At 44.6% G+C, this 27,696-nt stretch overlaps 1 protein-coding gene across 4 annotated transcripts in view; it reads right to left on the bottom strand.

Moving 5' to 3' along the window:
* The window catches only part of LOC140198118 (uncharacterized), a 144,778-nt gene that overhangs the window by 29,250 nt on the left and 87,832 nt on the right, over positions 1 to 27,696 (bottom strand). For 2 of the 4 annotated variants that reach the window (XM_072259047.1, XM_072259048.1), the window contains exons 9-11: positions 26,348 to 26,452; positions 17,886 to 17,999; positions 5,077 to 5,172 (exon numbers count right to left, since the gene is read on the bottom strand). In XM_072259047.1, coding sequence (XP_072115148.1) covers positions 5,077 to 5,172; positions 17,886 to 17,999; positions 26,348 to 26,452 — 315 coding nt within the window. The remainder of the gene's footprint in view (positions 1 to 5,076; positions 5,173 to 17,885; positions 18,000 to 26,347; positions 26,453 to 27,696) is intronic. The other 2 variants (XM_072259049.1, XM_072259050.1) reach the window with 2 other exon arrangements.

The raw sequence follows: 27,696 nt of genomic DNA, 5'->3' as shown, positions 1-27,696 counted from the left end.
TCTTCAAATTTGACCTACTGAAATGAACCACTTCACACTTATCTGGGTTGAACTCCACCTGCCACTTCTCAGCCCAGTTCTGCATCCTATCGATGTCCCGCTGTAACCTTTGACAACCCTCCAGACTATCCACAACACCCCCCCAACTTTTGTGTCATCAGCAAACTTTACAAACCCACCCTTCTCCTTGCTCATCCAGGTCATTTATAAAAATCACAAAGAGGAGGGGTCCTAGAACAGATCCCTGCAGAACACCAGTGGTCACCATCCTCCATGCAGAAAACAAATCATCTACAACCACCCTTTGCCTTCTGTGGGCAAACCAATTCTGGATCCACAAAGCAAGGTCTCCTTGGATCCCATGCTTCCTTACTCTCTCAATAAGCCTTGCATGGGGAACCTTATCAAATGCCTTACTGAAATCCATATACACTACACCACTGCTATATCTTCTTCAATGTGTTGTGTTACATTGTCAAAGAACTCAATCGGAATCACAAGGCATGACCTGCCCGTAACAAAGTCATGCTGACTATACCTAATCAGATTATGTCTCTCCTAATGCTCATAAATCCTGCCTCTCAGGATCTTCTCCAACAACTTGCCCACACCTGAAGTAAGACTCACTGGCCTATAATTTCCTGGGTTATCTCTACTCTCTTTCTTGAACAAGGGAAGAACATTTGCAAACCTCCAATCCTCCGGTACTTCTCCCATCCCTATTGATGATGCAAAGATCATCACAAGAGGCTCAGCAATCTCCTCCCTTGCTTCCCACTGTAGCCTGGGGTATATCTCATCTGGACCTGGCTACTTACCTAACTTAATGCTTTTCAAAAACTCCAGCATATCCTCTTTCTTTATGTTTATATGCTCAAGCGTTTCAGTCCACTGTAAGTCATCCCCACAATTGCCAAGGTCTTTTCGCTGATGAATACTGAAGCAAAGTATTCATTAAGGACCTCCGCTACCTCCTCCGACTCAATACGCACATTTCCACTGTCACACCTGATTGGTCCTATTCTCACACAGCTCATCCTCTTGCTCTTCACAGACTTGTAAAATGCCTTGGGGTTTTCCTTAATCCTGCTCATCAAGACCTTCTCATGGCCCCACCTAGCTCTCCTAATTCCATTCTTAAACTCCTTCCTCGCAACCTTGTAATTTTCTAGAGCTCTAACAGTACCTAGTTTCTTCAATCTTTCATAAGCTTTCCTTTTCTTATCAACTCGATTTTCTACATCCTTTGTACACCATGGTTCCTTTACCCTACCATTCTTTCCCCACCTCAATGGAACATACCTTTGTAGAACATCATGCAAATGTTCCCCTAACATTTGCCACATTTCTGCCATGGATTTCCCTGAGAACATCCACTTCCAATTTATGCTCCAAAGTTTCTGCCTAATGGCACACTACCCCAATTCACAGTTCCCAAATTGTCTGCTCCTATCATTCTCCTGTAAAGGAGATAGATTTATTACCACTACCTCCAAAATGCTCTCCCACTGAGACATCTGCCACCTGACCAGGTTCATTTCCCAATAGCAGATCAAGTACAGCCTCTCCTCTGGTTGGCTTATCTGTATATTGCGTCAGGAAACATTCTTGAACACACCTAACAAACTCCACCCCATCCAAATCCCTTGCCCTAAGGAGATGCCAGTCAATATTAGAAAAGTTAAAATCTCCCATCACAACAACCCTATTATTATTGACCATTGCAGAATTTGCCTCCCTTTCTGCTCCTCAGTGTCTCTGTTACTATTGGGGGTTCTATAAAAACACTCAGTAGAGTTATTGCCCCCTTCCTGTTTCTGACTTTCAGCCCCTCTGACTCAGTAGACAATCCCTCCATGATTTCCTCCTTTTTTGCAGCCATGATACTATCCCTGATTATCAATGCCATGCCCACTCCTGTTTTGCCACCCTCCCTGTCCTTTTTGAAACATCTAAAGCCCGGCACACTCAGCAGCCATTCCTGCCCCTGAGACATCCACATCTCTGTAATGGCCACAATGTCATAGTTCCACGTATTGATCCATGCTCTAAGTTCATCCACCTTGCTAATGATACTCCTTGTATTAAAATAGACACATCACAAATCATCTGGCTGAGTGCTTTTTTGCTCTATCATCTGACTATCCTTCCTCATAAACTCCCTACGAGTTGTGTGCCAACAGCCCATCTGCTGCTTCTTCACTTCAGTTCCCACCCCCCTGCAAATCTAGTTTAAACCATTCCCAATAGCATTATCAAACCTCCCTCTCAGGATATTGGTTCCCCTCCAGTTCAGGTGCAACCCTTCCTCAGAAAAGGTTCCAATGATCCAAGAACTTGAAACCCTGCCCCCTGCACCATCTCCTCAGCCACTCATTGGTCTGCACTATCTTCCTGTTCTGACCTTCCCTAGCTTGTGGCACTGGGAGTAATCCGGAGATTACCACCTCCTAAATCCTGCTCTTCAGCCTCCTTCCTAGCTCCCTAAACTTACTGCGCGGGACCTCTACCTCTCTCCTGCCTATGTCATTGGTACCAAAATGTATGATGACCTCTGGCTGCTCATCCTCCCCTTCAAGAATATTCTGCAGCCTCTCAGAGACATCCTGGACCCCAGCACCCGGGAGGCTACACACTATCCTGGCGTCTCTTTTGCTGCCAAATCTCTTATCTGCTCCCCTAACTATTGAGACCCCCTTGACTATTGCTCCACCTGACTGCGCCGTACCCTTCTGAGGCTCAGAGCCGACCACAGTGCTATTGGTCTGGCTCCTGCTGCCTTGCCCAGATAGGTCATCCCCCTCGTCAGTATCCAAAGGGGTATACCTGTTGCCGAGGAGAATGGCCACAAGGGGACCCTGCACTGGCTTCTTTCTCCTTTTACCCCTCTTGGTGTTCAGCCATCTACTCCTGGAATTTTGCACTCTGGGTGTAACCACCTGCTCAAAAGTTGTATCTAGCAATTGCTCTGCTTCCCAGATGATCCTAAGTTCATCCAACTCCAGTTCCAGCTCCTTCGTGCAGTCCTTCAGGAACTGGAGCTGGCTGCACTTACCACAGGTGCAGTCATCAGGGATACTATCAATTTCCATGAATTCCCACATCCTACAGGAGGAGCATTCCACTGCCATATCTGCCATCCTGCCTGCACTGTACAATGGGCAACCAAGACCAAATCAGCAATAACAAAAGTAAAAACCTACCCTTCTTACCTGTTTCTTTGGCTTCAGCCTCTTCTCGTCAATGCCTCTAAGTTCCCACTCTGGCTCTCGCCCCCAATCCGAAGACAACTGCTCTGCTAGACCCAATCTCTCTTTTATGGCTTAAAAAACAAGTTAACCCCCCCACGCAAGGAGAAAGAACTCACCATATTTGGAGGAGCTCTGCCTGCCTTCCGCTGCCGTCTATGCCTTGGATGCTTCCCGCACCTGCATACTCTCTACTGTTTTTAAGAAAAATCCTCCATGTAAGGAGAAAGAACTCATGCATTTGGTGGTGCTCCACCTTCCTTCCATTGCTGCCCATGTCTCTGACGCTTCCCGCACCTGCACACTGGCTACTGTTTTTAAGGAAAAACCCCATGGAAGGAGAAAGAATTCACTGCATTTGGTGGTGCTCTGACTGCCTTCTGCGGCTGTTGATGGAATGTGCCAATGGAAAGATGGGGATTTGACAAAGATCACTGTGTTACTAGGGCCACATTAACTAGCTGAAAGTAGGGCAACACTCAGAGGCTCTCTTTGTATATCACTGATCACTCGTTTCTCTCTTGAAATCAATGCCCCCTCACATCATTCTGTGCAACCATTTATGGGAACATGATTAGGCTCCACATACCCAATATTATTTACATTTAATAAAAAGGAAAACTAAAGCAAGAGTTGATTTGAATAGCTTTATGTGGGGGGAGCTGAGAGGGGAAAGAAAAATTAGAACCTGCAGAATCTAACATCACTGGGATGGTCAAGAACCTTGAGGGACAAAGGTCATTAATTCACAGCTGTATGCTTCCATGGTTGGACCTACAATAGAGAAACCCAGTTGTCCTGGGATTGCCCGGTAGTGGAAGCTCTTGGAACAACATGGTCCAATTATTATGCAGTCCCCCTACAGGAGGAAGTCACCCAAGGAATAACATTAGCACGTGTCTATAACATGGAAATCCAGCCCAGCACAAGAATGGCCAGTGTGTGCAAAACTAAGCTGATTTTCCATAGTGAGTGCTACAGCTTTTTCCTTTGGGACAAGTGCTTCTCAGTTTTAAAAGTGTGAAATAGAACAACAAAGGCTAATATATTCTTGCTGTGGTATGGGACCCAGATTGTGCTCCAGCCTCCAGCTCTGGTCCACTGGGCTTTGTATGGCTGTAGCACAAGTTTTATCACCCTATACTCCTGGAATCTGGATTTTAGGACAGCATTCTATGAGCTGTTTCCAGTATTTTCTGGAACCTTTCTTGACACTTTAGTGATGAATGAACAGAGATCCAACAGGATTATTGGATCACCACTACTTCCAGTTCTTCAAAATACAGGAACTATCTACAGAAACTATTCTATATCTTTTCATCCGAGTATAGCGGTGTTTACTTGCCTGAAGTGAAATATATCTGCCACAGTATTAAACTATCGAACAATTTCTGATTGCAATTAATGGTTATTATCAACACAGTTGCTGTTACTTCTCTTTACTTCATTGGGAAACCGGAAACTTCGATTTTTTTTTGAATCCCATTACCAGAGTCAATCTCCAGGAAATTTGTATCCTCAATATGGCTCCTTGTGGGATGTTAACAGAGGCATCCTGCCAGTTTTACCCCTGGATAAATGATCCCTACTTTCAACCTCATGCCAGAGATCCAGTTGCCTAGTCAGGTCAACTGGAGATTTCCTCATCAAAATTGAAACTTGCAGCATATTTCTCTGTTCCTGACTGTAGTGCAGAGGATTGCCAACGGTTCAGAAAAAAAGCAGTTAACAAAATACTGATTGAGTTACTAATTCCATTTCCAGCCACTCTGCTGAATGCCAAGTTCATCATTTTCAAGCAAATATACAATAACATTTGAGCTCATACCTGTAATCACCATCCAGGAAACCATAGTGATGAAGGTGACAAAGAGGAAAATAACGCTATAGATAGGCAGCCATCTTCTGAATCTCAAAGCTCTGTCTGATAAATGAGGGGAAAAAAAACCAAAACAATGAAAATAAACCTTGAAATCTATCGGAACAGATCTACACAAGCAATTTAATGCATCAATGTTCATATTGTAACATAGAAGGTCTCAGGGTTGCTCGGGCTGCTGGAGAGATTAAACTCCCAATCAGCTCAAAAATAGCCCAGATGCCTGACCAAGTTTGGGGAGCTTGCTCACATTGGCAGCTGCTGGAAAGCCAAGGGACAGACAAAAACATCACAGGGAAACAATTTACATTGATAACTTCATGAATTTCTTATCCAGTGACTATGCATAATAGAAACAACAAATATATTGTAGTTCCCCCTTGTACATGAGACCAAATATTAGCTCGGCTGTATTATACTAACGATCAAGTACTGCAACTCCCATTGCCTTGCCTGTGGTGTCAATAGTTAATCTTAGCTCGAGCAGTGAAGATATGCTGACTGTGAAGCCTATTCCATTATCAAGGGTTGAAATGTCACCATACCCAGATGCTCATGGATATCAGTCTTTTGGATCAAGAAGAAAACTTAACCAAACAGTCTGAATGTTGCAATATTTAATGCAGGTAAGGACAGAGGCTGTACAGAAACTCCACTGGTAAACAGAGAACCAGGTCCAAGGAAATCCCCAACACAACATTCATGAGACAACTCTCTTCCAGCAGGTGTCTTTTTGCTTTAATAGATTAATGGAGGTGGCTGAATGGTCACTTAGAAGAAACAGGGTACTGCTTAAATCAAGGAAGTGTTTAGATTACAAGGCATAGCTAACTAGAGCAGATATAAACAAATAGAGGGTGGAATAGAGCTTAGGAGCAGGAGAGCTAATCATAAGATAAAATGAGTCAAGACAGAAGGACATAGAAACACAGGAACATAGAAAGCCTACAGCACAATACAGGCCCTTCGGCCCACAAAGCTGTGCCGAACATGTCCTTACTATAGACATTACCTAGGGTTACCCATAGCTCTCTATTTTTCTAAGCTCCATGTACCTATCCAGGAGTCTATTAAAAGACCCTATCATTTCTGCCTCCACCATCACTGTCGACAGCCCATTCAATGCACTCACCAATCTCTGTGTAAAAAAATACCCCTGACATCTCCTCTGTATCTACTTCCAAGCACCTTAAAACTGTGCTATCTCATGTCAGCCATTTCAGCCCTGGGAAAAAGCCTCTGACTATCCACAAGATCAATGCCTCTCATCATCTTATGAAGGGTGATTGAGAAGTTTGTGGCCTAAGGTAGAAGGAGTCAATTTTAGAAAACCTAGCACATTTATTTTTCAACATAGTCCTCTCCTACATTTACACACTTAGTCCAGCGGTCGTGGATCATACGGATCTTGGAACTCCAGAAAGTATCCGCAGCAGGGGTGATTGATAATTTCGTGGCCTAGGGTAGAAGGAGATGAATTATATAGCTCCCGTTACATGCACATGCAGTTCAACTCTTTAAGTAATTATGCAGAAAGTTTGAAGTTAATAACTCATCAGTTAATAACTCATCAAGGGTAATTGATATGTTCGTGGCCTAAGGTAGAAGGAGATGAGTTATTAACTTCAAACTTTCTGCATAATCACTCAAAGAGTTGACCTGCATGTGCATGTAACAAGAGCTGTATAACTCAAACATGAGGAAATCTGCAGATGCTAGAATTTCAAACAACACACATAAAAGTTGCTGGTCGGCCCGAAACGTCGACTGTACCTCTTCATAGAGATGCTGCCTGGCCTGCTGCGTTCACCAGCAACTTTTATGTGTGTTGCTGTATAACTCATTTCCTTCTACCTTAGGCCACGAAATTATCAATCACCCACTTTTGGACACTTTCTGGAGGTCCAAGATCTGTATGCTCTACGACCACTGGACTAAGTGTGTAAATGTAGGAGGGGACTATGTTGAAAAATAAATGTGCTAGGTTTTCTAAAATTGACTCCTTCTACCTTAGGCCACGAACTTATCAATCACCCCTCGTATACACCTCTATCAGGTCACCTCTCATCCTCCGTCGCTCCAAGGAGAAAAGACCGAGTTCACTCCACCAATTCTCATAAGGCATGGTCCCCAATCCAGGCAACATCTTTGTAAATCTCCTCTGCACCCTTTCTATGGTTTCCACATTCTTCCTGTAGTGAGGCGACCAGAACTGAGCACAGTACTCCAAGTGGGGTCTGACGAGGGTCTTCTATAGTTGCAACATTACCTTTCGGCTCTTAAACTCAATCTCCCGATTGATGAAGGCCAGTGCACCACATGGCTTCTTAACCACAGAGTCAACCTGCATAGCAGCTTTGAGTGTCCTATGAACTCTCACCCCAGAATCCATCTGATCCTCCACACTGCCAAGACTCTTACCATTAATACTACATTCTGCCACCATATTTTTTTTCCAAAAATACTTTATTCAGAAGTATTACAAAATAAAGTTATTTACATATAAGAAAAAAACATTCGTTGACTCTGTGTCCTTACTCAATAAAGTTATTTACAATAAAATTATGCGTTGACTCTCTGTTCATTTACAAATGAAAGGTGTTTACAATAAACCGTTCATTTACTCTCAACCCTTGGTCAAGAGTTAAGACTTATTAACAATAAAATTATCAACAATAAAGGCAGGCATTGGCTCTAATGCTTTTCCCAAATTAACAATTCCACCCACTCCTTGGGCACCATGTTGATTATCTGTCCACACCGCTGATGAGGGTCGGTCTCCTCCCCACCCAACCCCTCCCACTCCCATGGGTGATGAACCTTAAACTGTGGTCCTTCCCCACCGGGCCTTCACGGTGGCCGCACCAAGCTTGAGTGCATCCCTCAGCACGTACTCCTTCAGGCAAGAGTGAGCCAGTCGGCAGCATTCAGTCACGGACATCTCCATGTGCTGGCAGACCAAAGCGCGTCTTTCACCGAATTGATGATCTGCCAGCAGCACCGGATGTTGGTCTCCGTGTGCGTCCCCGGGAACAGCCCGTAGATCACGGAGTCCTCGGTAACGCAGCTGCTGGGTATGAATCTTAGTACTGTCCCTTCCATTCTCTTCCACACCTTCTTTGCGAACCCACAGTGTGCAAAGAGGTGAGCCACCGACTCCACCCCATTACAGTCCTCCCGTGGGCAGTGGGGTGTGGAGGAACTGTTCCGGGCGTACAGGAGGGATCTGACTGGGAGGGCCCCTCTCACCGCCAGCCAGGCGAGGTCTTTGTGCCTGTTGGTGAGTTCTGGCGATGAGGCATTTTGCCAGATGAACTGGACGGTCTGCTCAGGGAACCACGCCACTGTGTCCATCACGTCCTTCTCCTGCAGTGCCTGCAGGACGCTACGTGCCGACCACTGTCTAATGGCCTTGTGGTCAAATGCGTTGGCCTTGAAGAATTTTTCTACGAAGGACAGGTAAGGAGGCAACGACCAGCTGACGGGGGCGTTGCGCGGGAAAGGGGCCAGACCCATCCTTCGTAGCCAGGGAGACAGGTAGAACCTGGGCACATAGTAGTACTTTGTGCCCACGTATCTGGGATCCACGCACAGCCTGATGCAACCATGCATGAAGCTGGCCATCAGGGTGAGGGCGACATTGGGGACGTTCTTGCCCCCGTTGTCCAGGGACTTGTGCATGGTGGTCCATCTCACCCGCTCCATCTTGGATCCCCAGACGAATCTGAAGACAGCTCGGGTGATTTCCGAGCTGTAGGAGCGGGGGACGGGCCACCACTGCGCCAAGTACACCAGCCCTGAGAGCACCTCACAGCTGATGACCAGGTTCTTGCCCGTTATCAATAGGGAGCGCCCTCCCCACAGTCTGAGTTTCTGTTTCACCTTGGCAGTCCGCTCCTGCCAGTTCTTGTTGCATGCCTCAGCCCCTCCAAACCAAATCCCCAACACCTTCACGTGGTCAGACCTGATGGTGAAGGGGACGCTGGATCGGTCGGGCCAGTTGCCGAAGAGCATGGAACCGCTCTTCGTGCGGTTGAGCCTGGCCCCCGACGCTAGCTCGAACTGTTCGCAGATGCCAATCAACCTGCGGACTGACCTCAGATCAGAGCAGAAGACGGTGACATTGTCCATGTACAGGGAGGTTTTAACTTGGGTCCCTCCACTGCCTGGCAGCGTTACCCCTCTTATGCTCTCATCCCTCATGGCTTCGGCAAAGGGCTCTATACAGCACACGAACAAGACAGGGGAGAGGGGACAGCCCTGCCTAACTCCAGACCTGATGGGGAAGCTGTCTGTTTCCCACCCGTTGACCTAGACTGCACTACGGATGTCTGTGTAGAGCAGTCTGATCCAACTCTGGATTCCCTCCCCAAATCCCATTTTGGAGAGCACATCTGCCATGTATGTGTGCGATATCCGGTTGAAGGCTTTCTCCTGGTCCAAGCTGACTAGGCAGGCGATCACCCCACTGTCCTGCACGTAGGCAAATGAGCCACCTCACACTTACCTGGGTTGAACTCCATCTGCCACTTCTCAGCCCAGTTTTGTATCCTACTGATGTCCCACTGTAACCTCTGACAGCCCTCCGCTCTATCCACAATACCCCCAACCTTTGTGACATCAGCAAATGTTCTAACCCAACCCTCCACTTCCTCATCAAGGTCATTTATAAAAATCATGAAAAGTGAGGGTCCCAGAACAGATCCCTGAGTCACACCAGTGGTCACTGACTTCCATGCAGAATATGACTCATCTACAGCCACACTTTGTATTCTGTGAGCAAGCCAATTCTGGATCCACAAAGCAATGACCCCCTTGGATCCCATGCCTCCTTACTTTCTCAATAAGCCTTGCATGGGGTACCTTATAAAATGCCTTGCTGAAATCCATATACACTACATCTATTGCTCTACCCTCATCAATGTGTTTAGTCACATCCTCAAAAAAGTTCAATCAGGCTCGTAAAGCACGACCTGCCTTTGACAAAGCCATGCTGACTATTCCTAATCATATTATGCCTCTCCAAATGTTCATAAATCCTGCCTCTCAGGATTTTTGCCATCAACTTACCAACAACTGAAGTAAAACTCAGTGGTCTATAATTTCTTGAGCTATCTCTACTGCCTTTGTTGAATAAAGGAACAACATGCACAACCCTCCAATCCTCCAGCACCTCTCCTGTCCTCATTGATGATGCAACAATCATTGCCAGACGTTCAGCAATCTCCTCCCTTGCGTCCCACAGTAGCCTGGGGTACATCTCATCTGGTCCCAGTGACTTATCCAATTTGATGCTTTCCAAAAGCTCCAGCACATCCTCTTTCTTAATATCTATATGCTCAAGCAAGTCATCCCTACAATTGCCAAGATCCTTTTCCATAGCGAATACTGAAACAAAGTACTCATTGAGTATATCTGCTATCGCCTCCACAGTCACACTTGATTGGTCCTATTTTCTCATGTCTTATCCTCTTGCTCTTCACATACTTGTAGAATGCCTTGGGTTTTCCTTAATCCTGTCCACCAAGGCCTTCTCATGGCCCCTTCTGGCTCTCCTAATTTCATTGTTAACTCCTTCCTGCTAGGCTTATAAAATTCAAGATCTCTATCATTACCTAGTTTTCTGAACCTTTTGTAAGCTTTTCTTCTTGACTAGATTTACAACAGCCTTTGTACACCACCGTTCCTGTACCCTACCATCCTCTCCCTGTCTCATTGGAATGTACCTATGCAGAACCCCACGCAAATATCCCCTGAACATTTGCCAGATTTCTGCCATACATTTCCCTGAGAACATCTGTTTCCAATTTGTGCTTCCAAGTTCCTGCCTGATACCCTCATATTTCTCCTTACTGCAATTAAACATTTTGATAACTTATCTGTTCCTATCTCTCTCCAATGCTATGGTAAAGGAGATAGAATTGTGAACACTATCTCTAAAATGCTCTCCTACTGAGTGATCTGACACCTGACCAAGTTCATTCCCCAATATCAGATCAAGTACAGCCGCTGTACAGCCTCTCCTCTTGTAGGATATTGTGTCAAGAAACCTTTCTGAACACACCTAACAAACTCCAAGCCATCTAAACCCCTTGCTCTACGGAGATGCTAATCAATATCTGGGAAATTAAAGTCTCCCACCACAACCCTATTATTATCACAACTTTCCAGAATCTGTCTCCCTATCTGCTCCTCGAAGTCCCTATTACTGTTTGGTGGTCTATAAAAAACACCCAGTAGAATTATTGACCCCTTCCTGTTCTTAACTTCCACCCACAGAGAGTTCCTAGACATCCCTCTATGACTTCCTCCTTTTCTGCAGCTGTGACACATCTCTGATCAGCAGTGCCACACCCCCACCTCTTTTGCCTCCCTCCCTGTCTTTTCTGAAACATCTATAGCCTGGCACTCTAGATAACCATTCCTGCCCCTGAGCCATCCAACTCTCTGTAATGGCCACAACATCATAGCGCCAAGTAGTGATCCACATTCAAAGCGCACCCTCTTTGTTCATAATACTCCTTGCATTAAAATAGACACATCTCAACCCTTGATCTGAATGCATCCCTTCTCTATCACCTGTTTATCCTCCCTCTCGTACTGTCTCCACACTTTCTCTATTTGTGAGCCACCCACCTCTTCCTCCGTCTCTTCAGTTCAGTTCCCAAACCCAGCAATTTTAGTTTAAAGTCTCACAAATAACCATATAATATATAACAATTACAGCATGGAAACAGGCCATCTCGGCCCTTCTAGTCCATGCCAAACTCCTACACTCACCTAGTCTCACCGACCTGCACTCGGTCCATAACCCTCCATTCCCTTCCTGTCCATATATCTATCCAATTTAACTTTAAACAACAAAATCAAACCTGCCTCAACCACTTCTGCTGGAAGCTCGTTCCACACAGCCACAATTCTCTGAGTAAAGAAGTTCCTCTTCATGTTACCCTTAAACTTTTGCCCTTTAACTCTCAACTCATGTCCCCTTGTTTGAATCTCCCCCATTCTCATTGGAAAAAGCCTATCCACGCCAACTCTATCAAGCCCCCTCATAATTTTAAGCACCTCTATCAAGTCCCCTCTCAACCTTCTACGCTCCAAAGAATAAAGACCTAACTTGTTCACCCTTTCTCTGTAACTTAGGAGATGAAACCCAGGCAACATTTTAGTAAACTTCCTCTGCACTCTCTCAATTTTATTAACATCTTTCCTATAATTCGGTGACCAGAACTGTACACAATAAACAAGCACCCAGTAGAGTTATTGACTCCTTCCTGTTCTATTGACTCCAAATTTGGCCTTACCAATGCCTCATACAATTTCAACATTACATCCCAACTCCTATACTCAATGCTCTGATTTATAAAGGCCAGCATACCAAAACCTTTCTTCACCACCCTATCCACATGAGATTCCACCTTCAGGGAACGTTGCACCATTATTCCTGGATCCCTCTGTTCTACAGCATTCTTCAAAGCCCTACCATTTACCATGTATGTCCTATTTTGATTAGTCCTACCAAAATGTAGCACCTCACATTTTTCAGCATTAAACTCCATCTGCCATCTTTCAGCCCACTCTTCTAACTGGCCTAACTTTCTCTGCAAGCTTTGAAAACCTACTTCATTATCCACAACGCCACCTATCTTAGTATCATCTGCATACTTACTACTCCAATTTACAACCCCATCATCCAGATCATTAATATATATGACAAACAACATAGGACCCAGTACAGATCCCTGAGGCGCACCGCTACACACTGTCCTCCAATCTGACACACAGTTATCCACCACTACTCTCTGGCGTCTCCCATCCAGCCACTGCTGGATCCATTTTACTACTTCAATATTAATACCTAACGATTGAACCTTCCCAACGACCCTTCTGTGTGGAACCTTGTCAAAGGCCTTACTGAAGTCCATATAGACAACATCCACCACTTTAACCTCATCAACTTTCCTAGTAACCACATCAAAAAATCAAATAAGATTTGTCGAACATGATCTTCCACACACAAATCCATGTTGACTGTTCCTAATCAGACCCTGTCTATCCAGGTAATTATATATACCATCTCTAAGAATACTTTCCATCAATTTTCCCACCACTGACATCAAACTCACAGGCCGATAATTGCTAGGTTTACTCTTAGAACCCTTTTTAAACAATGGAACCACATGAGCAATACGCCAATCCTCCGGCACCATCCCCGTTTCTAATGACATTTGAAATATTTCTGTCAGAGCCCCTGCTGTTTCCACACTAACTTCCCTCAAGGTCCTAGGGAATATCTTGTCTGGACCTGGAGACTTATCTACTTTTATATTCCTTAAAAGCACCAGTACTTCCTCTTCTTTAATCGTCATACTTTCCATAACTACCCTTCTTGTTTCCTTTACCTTACACAATTCAATATCTTTCTCCTTAGTGAATACCGAAGAAAAGAAATTGTTCAAAATCTCCCCCATCTCTTTTGGCTCCGCACATAGCCATCCACTCTGATTCTCTAAGGGACCAATTTTATCCCTCACTATCCTTTTGCTATTTATATAACTGTAGAAACCCACTGGATTTATTTTCACCTTACTTGCTAAAGCTGCCTCGTATCTACTTTTAGCTTTTCTAATTTCTTTCTTAAGATTCTTTTTACATCCTTTATATTCCTTGAGCACCTCATTAATTCCAAGCTGCCTATATTTATTGTAAATCCCTCTCTTTTTCTGAATCAAGTTTCCTATATCTCTTGAAAACCATGGCTCTCTCAAACTTTTAACCTTTCCTTTCAACCTAACAGAAACATAAAGAACCTGTCCCCTCAAAATTTCACCTTTAAATGACCTCCATTTCCCTATTACATCCTTCCCATAAAAAAAATTGTCCCAATCCACTCCTTCTAAATCCTTTCACTTCTCCTCAAAGTTAGCCTTTCTCCAGTCAAAAATCTCATCCCTAGGTCCAGTCCTATCCTTCTCCATAATTATATTGAATCTAATGGCATTGTGATCACTGGACCCGAAGCACTCCCCAACACATACCTCTGTCACCTGCCCTATCTCATTCCCTAACAGGAGATCCAACACCGCCCCTTCTCTAGTTGGTACCTCTATGTATTGCTGCAAAAAACTATCTTGCACACATTTGACAAACTCCAAACCATCCAGCCCTTTTACAGAATGGACTTCCTAGTCTATGTGTGGAAAATTAAAATCTCCCACAATCACAACCTTGTGCTTACTACAAATATCTGCTATCTCCTTACAAGTTTGCTCCTCCAGTTCTCGGTCCCCATTAGGTGGTCTATAATACACCCCTATAAGTGTCACTGCACCTTTCCTATTCCTCAATTCCACCCAAATAGCCTCCCTGGATGAGTCCACTAATCTATCCTGCCAGAGGACCGCTGTTGTATTTTCTCTGACAAGCAATGTAACACCTCCCCCTCTTGCCCCTCCTGTTCTATCAGACCTGAAGCAACAAAATCCTGGAACATTTAGTTGCCAATCACACCCCTCCAGCAACCACGTTTCACTAATAGCTACAGGTATCAATCCATGCTCTAAGCTCATCCACCTTTCTTACAATGCTCCTAGCATTAAAATAGATGCATTTAAGAAACTCTCCACCTTTTACTCTCTTTTTATCCTTAATGGAGCAAACAACTTTGTTATCTTTTTCTTCCTTGTCCCCTACATCTTTGGGCTGAGTGCTCCTGATCTCTATCCCCTGCCTATCCTCCCTCACACACTGTCTACTAGCTTTCTCTATTTGTGAACTAACCTCCTCTCTCCTAGTCTCTTTAATTTGATTCCCTCCCCCCAACCATTCTAGTTTAAAGTCACCTCAGTAACCCTCGCAAATCTCCCCGCCAGGATATTGGTTCCCCTAGGATTCAAGTGTAACCCGTCCTTTTTGTACAGATCACACCTGCGCCAAAAGAGGTCCCAATGATCCAAAAACTTGAATCCCTGCCCCCTGCTCCAATCCCTCAGCCACACATTTATCCTCCACCTCATTGCATTCCTACTCTCACTGTCGCGTAGCACAGGCAGTAATCCCGAGATTACTACCTTTGCGGTCCTTTTTCTCAACTCCCTTCCTAACTCCCTATATTCTCCTTTCAGGACCTCTTCCCTTTTCCTACCTATGTCATTGGTACCTATATGTACCACGACCTCTGGCTCCATGCCCTCCCACTTCAGGATATCTTGGATGCGATCAGAAATACCCCGGACCCTGGCACCAGGGAGGCAAACTACCATCCGGGTCTCCTGACTGCATCCACAGAATCGCCTATCTGACCCCCTTACTATCGAGTCCCCTATTACAACTGCCCTCCTCTTCCATTCCCTACCCTTCTGAGCTACAGGGCCGGACTCTGCGCCACAGGCACAGCCACTGTTGCTTCCCCCAGGTAAGCTGTCACCCCCAACAGTACTCAAACAGGAGTACCTATTGTCAAGGTATTGTCATAGCTGTAGCAAACCTCCTCGCCAGGATATTGATCCCCCTCAGATTGAAGTGCAACCCGTCCTTTTTGTACAGGTCACACAGGTATTGTGGGACGCAATCAGAAACATCCCAGACCCTGGCACTTTCTTTCCTGCGTCCACAGAATCGCCTGTCTGACCCCCTAACTATAGAGTCCCGTATCACTGCTGTGATGAGATCCTGGAGTACTCCTATTAACCGTGCTTTTGAAGAGAGAGAGAGAGAGAGTTATTTACCATCAATATGTTGCTTTTGAAAAGACAGAGAGAGAGAGATGAAGATTAACGGTTGGACTGTCACTTTAAGGCATGGGAAGTAACTTTGGATTTCTACTGAGTTGGGTTTGGAGGCAGCACCAAGCAGCTCGAAGGTTGCTATGGTGACCAACAGGACATTATTGACTTGTTGCCTGCTCACAGTCCTTTACAGACAAAGGAGGGAGGGACTATTTGAATGACAGGTGATGCTCAGCCTGGTGAGATAAATGGGAGGTCAGATGATACAGACCTCAGACACATGATCTGGACACTGAGTGAGCATTGTTGTGCCCGCAGAGACAGTGGGTTTTGGAGGATCAATCAGGCGGATAAATCCAAATTGCTCTTCCAGTGAAGGAGAAGGGATTGACTGGTGGGGAGTTGCCTATGTGTCCACCCTTGCCGGGGTGATAGCTCCGCCACAGGAAAACCGGTCCCCCTAGTTAAGGTCACAGTCGTGACTTGTAAAGGATTTTGGAGGACGACGAGGGAATCGACGACAGCAGCTCACCTGAAGACTCAACTGACTCTCTCTCTCTCCATCATTACTCAGCTAAATACCACGAACTGAACTGAACTTTACTCATCATCGTAAGACTGTATCTTTTTACCCCTAGACTTAAAGAAGCTTGGTTTTCATACATATATTTCCACACTTACTGATTTACGTACTTTTATATATAATCATTACTAACCTGTGTGATTTATCTTCATTTATATTACTGTATTGCATAGTTACTAATAAATATTATTAGTTTATAGCAATACTGGACTCCAAAGTGGTTTCTATTTCTGCTGGTTTCTTTATCCTTGTCATGGGGTACGTGACACTGCTGCCATCCTCTCCTTTCCCTACCCTTCTAAACCACAGGGCTAGACTCTGTGCCAGAGGCGCGACCACTGTTGCTTCCCCCAGGTAGGTTGTCCCCCCACTACAGTACTCAAACAGGAGTACTTATTGTTAAGGGGGACAGCCACAGGGGTACTCTCTAGTATCTGACTCTTGCCTTCCCTCTCCTGACTGTTACCCACTTATCTGTCTCCTGAGGCCCCGGTGTGACTACTTGCCTACAGCTCCTATCTATCACCTCCTCACCCTCCCTGACCATTGAGCTGCATCTCCAGTTCCCTAACACGGTTCCTAACGAAGGGTCTTGGCCCAAAATGTCGACTGTACCTCTTCCTATAGATGCTGCCTGGCCTGCTGCGTTCACCAGCAACTTTTGTGTGTGTTACTAGAAGATATTGGAAGCTTTTTGGATCACTTGAATATCTTTGTGCTCTTACTCAAAATGCTCTCCACTGTAACAGGCCTGAATAAACCAGCTTGTTGAAGAAACTCATCACGGCTGTATGAGAGATTTTCTTTGTGCGCTGTTCCAATCGGGGACATAATTAAGAGCGTGACTGGGCCCCACATGAAAGCAGATTCAGGGTGCAGGTTAAACAGACAAATCCCTTCACTGGACAGTTTATAACCTGGAGTGGAAAGGTGGTATTTCCTTGTGTTAACTGCCTAAGGGACAAGCCATGGACTGAAGGTGCTGATGAAAATACTGTTCTAAATATCAGAGAGGAATGGCATAAGGAGTGTCTGCCCAGACCCGCTTCAAACCAGGAAGAAGGAAAGCTCTGGGGGCATATACTGTATCTCTCATTCCTTATTGCTATTATATATCATTGTCACAGCACGAATGACTGCACAATATGTCAATCATGGAAAACAGAGACCATCTTGACCCAAAACCACTTTTCCTGAAGACCCCTCCGGAGTCAAGTTACAAGTATCTCCAGAATAGTTCCAGATGGTCAGTATCATTGTGCGCACCACCTCAACTGGTCAGAAATTCAGGCCATTGGTCACAGGGACATGGACGAGTGGGTCATGGGGCAATGATTATGTATTTCACTTTTCATTTTCACATAAATAAGGTGGAAAAATTCACAAGTTTACTTGGAGAGGCGTCTGTAATTAAATCCAAGTGTAAATTCAACAACGACCGATACCTCTGTTTGACCTCAGCTTCAGAAGCAGGTACATCAATGGAACGAGAAGCATTAATGGCAACACCAACCCTGTGATTGTCAGAACAACAGCTGCATTGTCCTTCGTTAAAAAAGCTGTAATAAAAAACAAATTCAATTAAGCAAGCTACTCCTCTTTTCTGTCATGTCAACATAGCCCTCAGTTTATCTACCACTTCTGTTAATAATTCCAGTGATATCCCATCCACAACTCTCTATGCTAAAAATTCCAGAGATTCTCTAGCCTCTGCAAGAAGACATTCCCATGAAACTTTTTTAAATATGCACACTGTTAACGTGTAACATGTACCCTCATTCAAGGCCCTCCCACAAGTGGAAACCTCAACATCGAAAATAGCATACCATCTCAAGATCTTAAATGCTTTAGTAAGATCATCACCCATTTTTCTAAACTTTAAAAAAATACAGATCCAACTTCTTTAGCCATTCATTATAAAACAACCTGGGGGAAGCGACCTACGTGGTGGAAGCAACAGCGGCCGTGCCTCGCACTCTGAATCTGGCCCTGTGGCTCAGAGAGGTAGGGAATGGAAGAGGATGGCAGCAGTAAAAGGGGACTCTATAGTCAGGGAGACAGTTAGGTGATTTTGTGGATGCGATAAAGAAATACAGATAGTAGTTTGCCTTCCCAGTGTCAGAGTCCGCGATGCTTCTGAATGTGTACATAATATCCTGAAAAGGGATGGTGAGCAGCCAGAAGTCATGGTACATTTCATACCAACGGCATAAGTAGAATAAAGGATGAGGTCCTGAAAACAGAATACAGGGAATTAGGAAGGAAGCTGAGAAGCAGGACCTCAATGACAGTAATCTCAGGACTGTTGCCTGTGCTATGCGACAGTGAGGATAGGAACAGAATGAGGAGGTGGATGGTGAGTGAAGAATTAGAGCAGGGCGTAGGGATTCAGATTTCTGGATCATTGGGACCTCTTCTGGGGCAGGAGTGATCTGTACAAAAGGAACAGGTTGCACTTGAATCTGAGGGGCACCAATTTCCTTGTGGGCAAGTTTACTAGAAGTGTTGGGAGTGGCTTAAACTGATATGGCATGGGAATGGGAACCAGTATGATAGAGCTGAGGATGAACCAGCAGGTTTACAAGTAGATGATGCAGTATGCATTATGAATGTAAGGAAGGACAAGCCAATGATTGGGTACAAATGCAAACAGAGCAAAGAGCTAAGTTGTACCAGAGAGGCAAAATTCAAAAGGGTGAAGAATGCAGAAATGAAGATGTTATATTTAGATGGATTTAGTATTCAGAATAAGGTGGATGAGCTTGTGGCGCAATTAGAGATTGGTTGGTAGGATGTTGTGGGCATTACTGAGTCATAGCTGAAAGAAGGTCATATTTGGGAGGTTAATATCAAAGGACATACTTTGTATCAAAACGACAGGCAGGTAGGCATAGGCAGTAGTGTGGCTCTGTTGGTAAGAGATGGAATACATCTTTAGAAAGAGGTGACATAGGGTCAGAGAGTGTCAAATCTTTGTTGGTGGAGTTAAGAAACTGCAAGGGTTAAAAAAAAGATTATGGGAATGATATATAGGCCTCCAAATAGTAGCCAATGGTTTCCTGAAGGAAAAATCCTGCCTGACGAACATTTTGATATTTGTTGAGGAGATTACAAGTAGGATAGATAAAGGGAATGCAGTGGATTTTGTATATTTGAACTCTCAGAAGGCCTTTGACAAGGTGCCACACATGAGGCTGCTTACCGAGTTAAGAGCCTATGGTAGTACAGGAAAGTTACTAACGTGGTTAGTGCATTGGCTGATTGGAAGGAGGCAGCGAGTGGGAAGGATCCTTGTCTGGATGGCTGCCAGTGACTAGTGGTGTTCCACAGCTGTCGGTGTTGGGACCACTTCTTTTTATGCTGTATATAAATGATTTAGATGATGAAATAGATGGCTTTGTTGCCAGGTTTGCAGATGGTACGAAGATTGGTAGAGAAGTTGGTAGTGTTGAGGAAACAGGTAGAATGCAGAAGGACTTAGTCAGATTAGGAGAATGGGCAGGAAACTGGCAAATGAAATATAATGTTGGAAAATGCATGTTCATGCTCCTTGATAGTAGAAACAAATTTGCGGACTATTTTCTAAATCGGGAGAAAATCAAAAAATCTGAGATGCAAAGGGATTTGGGAGTCCTTGTGCAGAACACCCTAAAGGTTAACTTGCAGGTTCAGTCATTGGTGAGGGAGGCAAATGCCAAGTTAGAATTCATTTCAAGAGGTTCTAGAACATAAGAGCAAGGATGTGAATCTGAGGCTTTATCAGGCACTGGTGAGACTTCACCTTGAGTATTGTGAACAATTTTGGGATCCTCATCTTAGAAGAGATGTGCTGGCATTGGAGAGGGTCCAGAGGAAGTTCACAAGCATGATTCCAGGAATGAAACCATGATCATATGAAGAACGTTGGATGGCTCTGGGTCTGTATTCACTGGAATTCAGAAGGATGAGTGGAGTTCTCATTGAAACCTTTCAAATGCTGAAAGGCATAGACAGAGTAGATGTGGAAAGGATGCTTCCCACAGTGGGAGATTCTAGACAAGAGGGCACAGCTTCAAGATAGAGGGGTGTCTATTCAAAACATAGATACGGAGAAATTTCATTAGCCAGAAGGTGTTGAATTTGTGGAATTCGTTGCGACATGCAGTTGTGGAGGCCAGGTCATTGGCTGTATTTAAGGCAGAGATTGATATGTTCTTGATTTGACATGGCATCAAAGGTTACGGGGAGAAGCTCGGGAAATAGGGTTTAGGAGGAGAAAAAAAGGATCAGCCATGATTGAATGGCACAGCCCACTCGATGGGCTAACTGGTCTAATTGTGCTCCTATGTCTTATGGTCTTATTAAAATCCCATGGCATTACAGGAAAGATACTGATATGGATAGAGGAATGGCTGACAGACAGGAGGCATTGAGTGGAAATAAAGGCGGTATTTTCTGGTTGACTGCCAGTGACTAGTGGTGTTCCTCAGGCATTGGTGTTTGGACCACTACTTTTCACATTGTTCTTAATTAGAACATAGAACATAGAAATCTACAGCACATTACAGGCCCTTCAGCCCACAATGTTGTGCTGACTATGTAACCTTCTCTAGAAACTCCCTGAATTTTCCTAGTGCATAGCCCTCTAATTTTCTAAGCTCCATGTACCTATCTAAGAGACTCTTAAAAGACCGTATTGTATCCACTTCCACCACTGCTTCTGGCAATACATTCCACGCACTCACCACTCTCTATGTGAATACCTTACCCCTGACGTCCCGTCTGTACCTATTTCCAAGCACCTTAAAACTATGCCCCTCACGTTCGCCATTTCAGCCCTGGGAAAAAGTCTCTGGCTATGCACACGATCAATACCCCTTATCATCTTCTACACCTCTATCAGGTTACCGCTCATCCTCTGGTGTGACAGGGAGAAAAGGCCAAGAACACTCAACCTATTCTCATAAGGTATGCCCTCCAATCTAGGCAACATCCTTGTAAATCTCCTCTGCACTCTCTCTATAGTATCCACATCCTTCTTATAGAGAGATGACCAGAACTGAACACAGTACTCCAAGTGGGGTCTAACTAAGGTCTTATAGCTGTAACATTACCTCAAGGCTCTTGAGCTCAATCCCACAATTGATGAATGCCAATACACCACACACCTTCTTAACAACACTGTCAACCTGTGCAGCAGCTTTCAGTGTCCTATGGACATGGACCCTAAGATCTCCCTGATCCTCCACACTGCCAAGAGTCTTACCATTAATACTAGATTCTGTCTTCAAATTTGACCTACCAAAATGAACCACTTCTCAGTTACCTAGGTTGAACTCCATCTGCCACATCTCAGCCCAGTTCTGCATCCTATCGATGTCCCTCTGTAAACTCTGGCAACACTCCAGACTATCCACAACACTCTCAACCCTTGTGTCCTTGGCAAATTTACTAATCCACCCTTCTACTTCTTCATCCAGGTCATTTATAAAAATCAGAAAGAGGAGGGGTCCCACAACAGATCCCTGTGGAACACCACTGGTCACCGATCTCCATGCAGAATACAAACCATCTACAACCATCCTTTGCCTTCTGTGGGCAAGCCAATTCAGGTTCCACAAAGCAAGGTCTCTTTGGATCCCATGCCAACTTACTTTCTGAAGGAGCCTTGCATGGGAAACCTTAAAAATTATTTAGATAATAGAACTTATGGCTTTGTGGCAAGGTCTGCAGATGATATGAAGATTGGTGGAGGGGTAGGTAGTGCTGAGGAAGCAGTGCAGTTGCAGAAGGACTTAGACAAATCGGAAGAATGGGTAAAAAAGATGGAATACAGTGTTGGGAAATGCATGATAATGCACTTTGGTAAAAGGAACAAAAGTGCAGACTTTTACCTAAGTGGGAAGGAAAATCAAACATGACAGGTACGAAGGGTTTTGGGAGTCCTCATGCAAGACTCCCGGAAGGTTAATTTACAGGTTGAGTCTGTAGTAACAAGGTAAATGCAATGCTGGCATTCATTTCAAGGGGAATAGAATATAAAAACAAGGAGATACTGATGAGGCTTTATAAGACAGTACTTGGGGCATTATCAACAGTTTCGGACCCTATATCTCAGAAAGGGTGTGTTGTCACTGGAGAGAGTCTAGAGGAGGTTCACGAGAATGATTTTTGGACTGAAGCGGTTCACATATGAGAAACGTTTGGCAGCTTTGTGCCTATAATTACTGGAATTTAGAAGAATGTGGGGGATCTCACTGAAACTTACCAAATGTTGAAAGGACTAGATAAGGAGGATGTGGGGAGGTTGCTTCCTATGGTGGGGGTGTTCAGAACTAGAGGGCACAGCCTCAAAGTTGAGGGGTGACCTTTTAGAATGGAAGTAAGGAGGAATTTTTATAGCCAGAGAGTAGTGAATCTGTGGAATGCTCTGCCGCAGACAGCAGTGGAGGTCAAGTCCATGAGTATATTTGAAGCAAAAGTTGACAGTTTCCTAATTGGTCAGGCAATCAAAGGTCATGGCAAAAAGGCAGGTGTATGGGGTTGAGGGGGATGTGGGATCAGCCATGATGGAATGGTGGAGTACACTCAATGATTGGCCTAATCCTGCTCCGATGTATTATGGTCTTGAGTCAATATAGTGGAAAGTTCAACCCAAATTAAAATCCTTTCAGGACACTATTAGTCAAATCATATGAACTTGACAGCCTACATATTTGCCCACTTCTTGAGCATTCCTTGAGCATCAAATGACATTGACAGGATGCAGAGCTGGGGCAAAGTATGAAATGATTCTATTTGGAAAGTTAAAACTGAAGGCAGTTTAGAGAGTTAATTGCAGGATTCTTAGCAGTGTGGAGGAACAGCGGGATCTTGAGGTCAATGTCCAGAGATGCCTTGAAGTTGTTATGCATTTCATAGGGTTGTTGAGAAGGCCTGATTAATCAGGGGATTGAGTTCAAGAGCCGCAAGATAATATTGTAGCTCTTTAAAACCCTGATTAGACCACACTAATGAGTTGTGGTCACCTCATTATAGGAAGGATGTGGAAGCTTTAGAAGAGGGTGCAGAGGGGATTTATCAGATGCCGCCTGGATTGAAGAACATGTCTTATGAGCTCCGGCTTTTCTCTTTGGAATGCAGGAGGATGAGATGTGACCTGATAGAGGAATACAAGATGATAAGAGGCAAAGATCAAATGAACAGGCAGATACAGTATTTATTCCCGGGGCAGGAAAGACTAATAAAAGGGGCATAATTTGAGGTGATTGGAGGAAATTATAAGGGGGGAATGGTGTCAATGCTCAGTTTTTTTTTACAAAAAGTAATTACATGGAACGTGCTGCCAGGGGTTAGGTAGAAGCTGATACATCAGGGACATTTAAGGTACTCTTAGATTGGCACATGGATGATAGAAAAGTGGATGACTCTATGGGAGGGAATGGTCACATTGATCTTAGAGTAGGTTAAGAGATCAGCACCACACTTGTGGGCAAAAGGGCCTGTACTGTGCTGTCACGAGGAAATCTGCAGATACTGGAGTTTCAAGCAACACACATAGAAGTTGCTGGTGAACGCAGCAGGCCAGGCAGCGTCCATAGGAAGAGGTACAGTCGACATTTTGGGCCGAGACCCTTCGTCAGGACTAACTGAAAGAGATAGTAAGAGATTTGAAAGTGGGAGGGGGAGGGGGACATCCAAAATGATAGGAGAAGACAGGAGAGGGAGGGATGGAGCCAAGAGCTGGAAAGTTGATTGGCAAAAGGAATATGAGAGGATCATGGGACAGGAGGCCCAGGGAGAAAGAAAGTGGGAGGGGGGAAGCCCAGAGAATGGGCAAGGAGTATAGTGAGAGGGACAGAGGGAGAAAAAGGAGAGAGAGAGAGAGAGAGAGAGAGAGAGAGAGAGAGAAAGAAAAATATATATATAAATAAATACATACATAAATACATAACGGATGGGGTACGAAGGGGAGGTGGGGCATTAACGGAAGTTAGGTAAGTCAATGTTCATGCCATCAGGTTGGAAGCTACCCAGACGGAATATAAGGTGTTGTTCCTCTAACCTGAGTGTGGCTTCATCTTTACAGCAGAGGAGGCCATGGATAGACATGTCAGAATGGGAATGGGATGTGGAATTAAAATGTGTGGCCACTGGGAGATCCTGCTTTCTCTGGCGGACAGGTCATAGGTGTTCAGCGAAACGGTCTCCCAGCCTGCGTTGGGTCTCGCCAATATATAGAAGGCCGCATCGGGAGCACCGGATGCAGTATATCACCCCAGCTGACTTACAGGTGAAGTGTCGCCTCACCTGGAAGAACTGTCTGGGGCCCTGAATGGTGGTGAGGGAGGAAGTGTAAGGGCATGTGTAGCACTTGTTCTGCTTACAAGGATAAATGCCGGGAGGGAGATCAGTGGGGAGGGATGGCGGGGACGAATGGACAAGGGAGTCGCATAGGGAGCGATCCCTGCGGAAAGCAGGGGGGGAGGAGGGAAAGTTGTGCTTATTAGTGTGATCCCATTGGAGGTGGCGGAATTTACGGAGAATTATATGTTGGACCCAGAGGCTAGTGGGGTGGTAGGTGAGGACAAGGGGAACCCTATTCCTAGTGGGGTGGCGGGAGTATGGGGTGAGAGCAGATGTGCGTGAAATGGGAGAGATGCATTTGAGAGCAGAGTTGATGGTGGAGGAAGGGAAGCCTCTTTCTTTAAAAGAAGGAGGACATCTCCTTCGTCCCGGAATGTAAAGCCTTATCCTGAGAGCAGATGCGGCGGAGATGGTGGAATCGCGAGAAGGGGATGGCATTTTTGCAAGAGACAGGGAAAGAAGTGTAATAGTCCAGGTAGCTGTGAGAGTCCGTAGGCTTATAGTAGACATCAGTAGATAAGCTGTCTCCAGAGATAGAGACAGAAAGATCCAGAAAGGGGAGGGAGGTGTTGGAAATGTACCAGGTAAACTTGAGGGCAGGGTGAAAGTTGGAGGCAAAGTTAATGAAGTCAACGAGCTCAGCATGCGTGCAGGAAGCAGCGCCAATGCAGTCGTCAATGTAGAGAAGGAAAATTGGGGGACAGATACCAGTATAGGTTTGGAACATGGATTGTTCCACAAAGCCAACAGAAAGGCAGGCATAGCTGGGACCCATATGGGTGCCCACCTTTAGTTTGGAGGAAGTGGGAGGAGCCAAAGGAGAAATTATTAAGAGTAAGTACTAATTCCACTAGACGGAGCAGGATATATCTATCCACGGCCTCCTCTACTATCAAAATGAAGCCACTCTCAGGTTGGAGGAACAACACCTTATATTCCGTCTGGGTAGCCTCCAACCTGATGGCATGAACATTGACTTCTCAAACTTCCACTAATGCCCCACCTCCCCTTCGTACCCCATCCGTAATTTATATATTTATTATTTTATATATATTTTTTTCTCTCCCTCTCCTTTTTCTCCCTCTGTCCCTCTCACTATACTCCTTGCCCATCCTCTGGGCTTCCCCCCTCCCCCTTTCTTTCTCCCTAGGCCTCCCGTCCCATGATTCTCTCATATCTCTTTTGCCAATCAACTTTCCAGCTCGAAGCTCCATCCCTCCCTCTCCTGTCTTCTCCTATCATTTCAGATCTCCCTCTCCCCCTTTCAAATCTCTAACCATCTCTTCTTTCAGTTAGTCCTGACAAAGGGTCTCGGCCCGAAACGTCAACTGTCCCTCTTCCTATAGATACTGCCTGGCCTGCTGCATTCACCAGCAACTTTTATGTACTGTGCCATAATGTTCTTTGAACTGTGCTTGGTATGGAAGGTATACTAACAGAAGGTATACGACAGTTCAGCCATCATATAGAGGACTGCAGATGCTGGTGATCAAACTAAAGCGATTTACAATGTACTAACTGAGATATTTATTTCATTCCAGAATAATATTCAAGTACATACCTGAAACCAAAGCAAAAACACATAAGATAATGAATAGCACAGTGACTATCCAAGTGATTTTAGTGGACAGCTGCACCAATACCTTTCCAGTAGACCAATAAATTTCTGAGAAATAAAAATAAAACATTTGAAGCCCTGAGTAATAGATCTTCATAAATGATTAAATATTTGCATCAAAAGACAAAATGCAACTGAAATTGGTCAAGTTAGTGGCAATATTCAGCAAAGCATCAGGCAATGCAAATTAGAGATGAACCTGGCATTTGAGCATTGAACTGAAGGAGGTTCGGAGAGCTACCTCCGAATCGCTGCAGGTGCAGAGAATAGGGAGAGACATAAAGCACTTTGTGGCTATTCCTGAAAGCACATTACATTTGGTAACTTATAAATCTCTATCTACGGGCTGCAAATATGAAAATGACAGGCATACTGTGGTTAATAGAACATACAACTGTACAACACATTAGAAGTCCTTCACACCTCGATGTCACCCTGACTGTTTACTTGTCCAAAGGATGAAGTACGAACCCATAGTAAAACAGCTCTGCATTATCCTGATGATCATGAGGACAACAATTGACGTGATATTCCCAGTGGCAACAATAAGCAATCCCAGAAACTCAGTATCTTTTTCTCAGGGTTGAAACATCTAAAACCAAAGGGCATCCACTTAAGTTGAAAGGGTGTAATTTAAAAGGAGCTGTGAAGGGTAACTTTGTTTTTTAACACAGAGAGTGGTGGGTGCCTGGAATACCCTGCCTAGGGTGGTGGTAGAGGCGGATACATTTGAGAATTTTAAGTGATATCGAGACAGACACATGAATGTGAGGAAAATGGAAGGATGTGGATATTGTGCAGGCAGAGGGGATTAGATTAGCTGGCCATTTGGTTACTAATTTATTTGGTGTGGCACAATACTGTGGGCCGAAAGGACAGCTTCTGTGCTGTACTCTTCTATGCTCTATTAGTTAAGTTATTCTATTCAACTCCTAGTAAAGCCTGTCTTGATGCAAAGGATTGGAACATCATTGTGTTCAGATGTTCAGACAGTGTTCTAGTCCCAGATGAAAACCCAACTTTGCAAAGGAGCAGACAGACCTGTCCAAATGCTGGGCTATTCAATTTAGTAAAAGGTGGAGATTGCTCAGGAAACCCATTGAATCAGGCTAAAGAATCCACCATCATCTGATCTGAAGTTACCTCTCCTATACCATTTACTGCTTTTAAGAACCTGGAGGTGAGCTACCTTTTCCCCATTCATCGTTTCACCCTCTTCAAATACCAGTCTTGGAATAGATTCTCTCTCCATTCTCTCACAGAATTTTCAAAGCCTCTTCCATAGCATTTGA

Source organism: Mobula birostris, chromosome 5 (genome assembly GCF_030028105.1).
Source record: "Mobula birostris isolate sMobBir1 chromosome 5, sMobBir1.hap1, whole genome shotgun sequence".
Classification (NCBI taxonomy): Eukaryota; Metazoa; Chordata; class Chondrichthyes; order Myliobatiformes; family Myliobatidae; genus Mobula; species Mobula birostris.
This window is presented reverse-complemented; position numbering and strand designations above follow the sequence as displayed.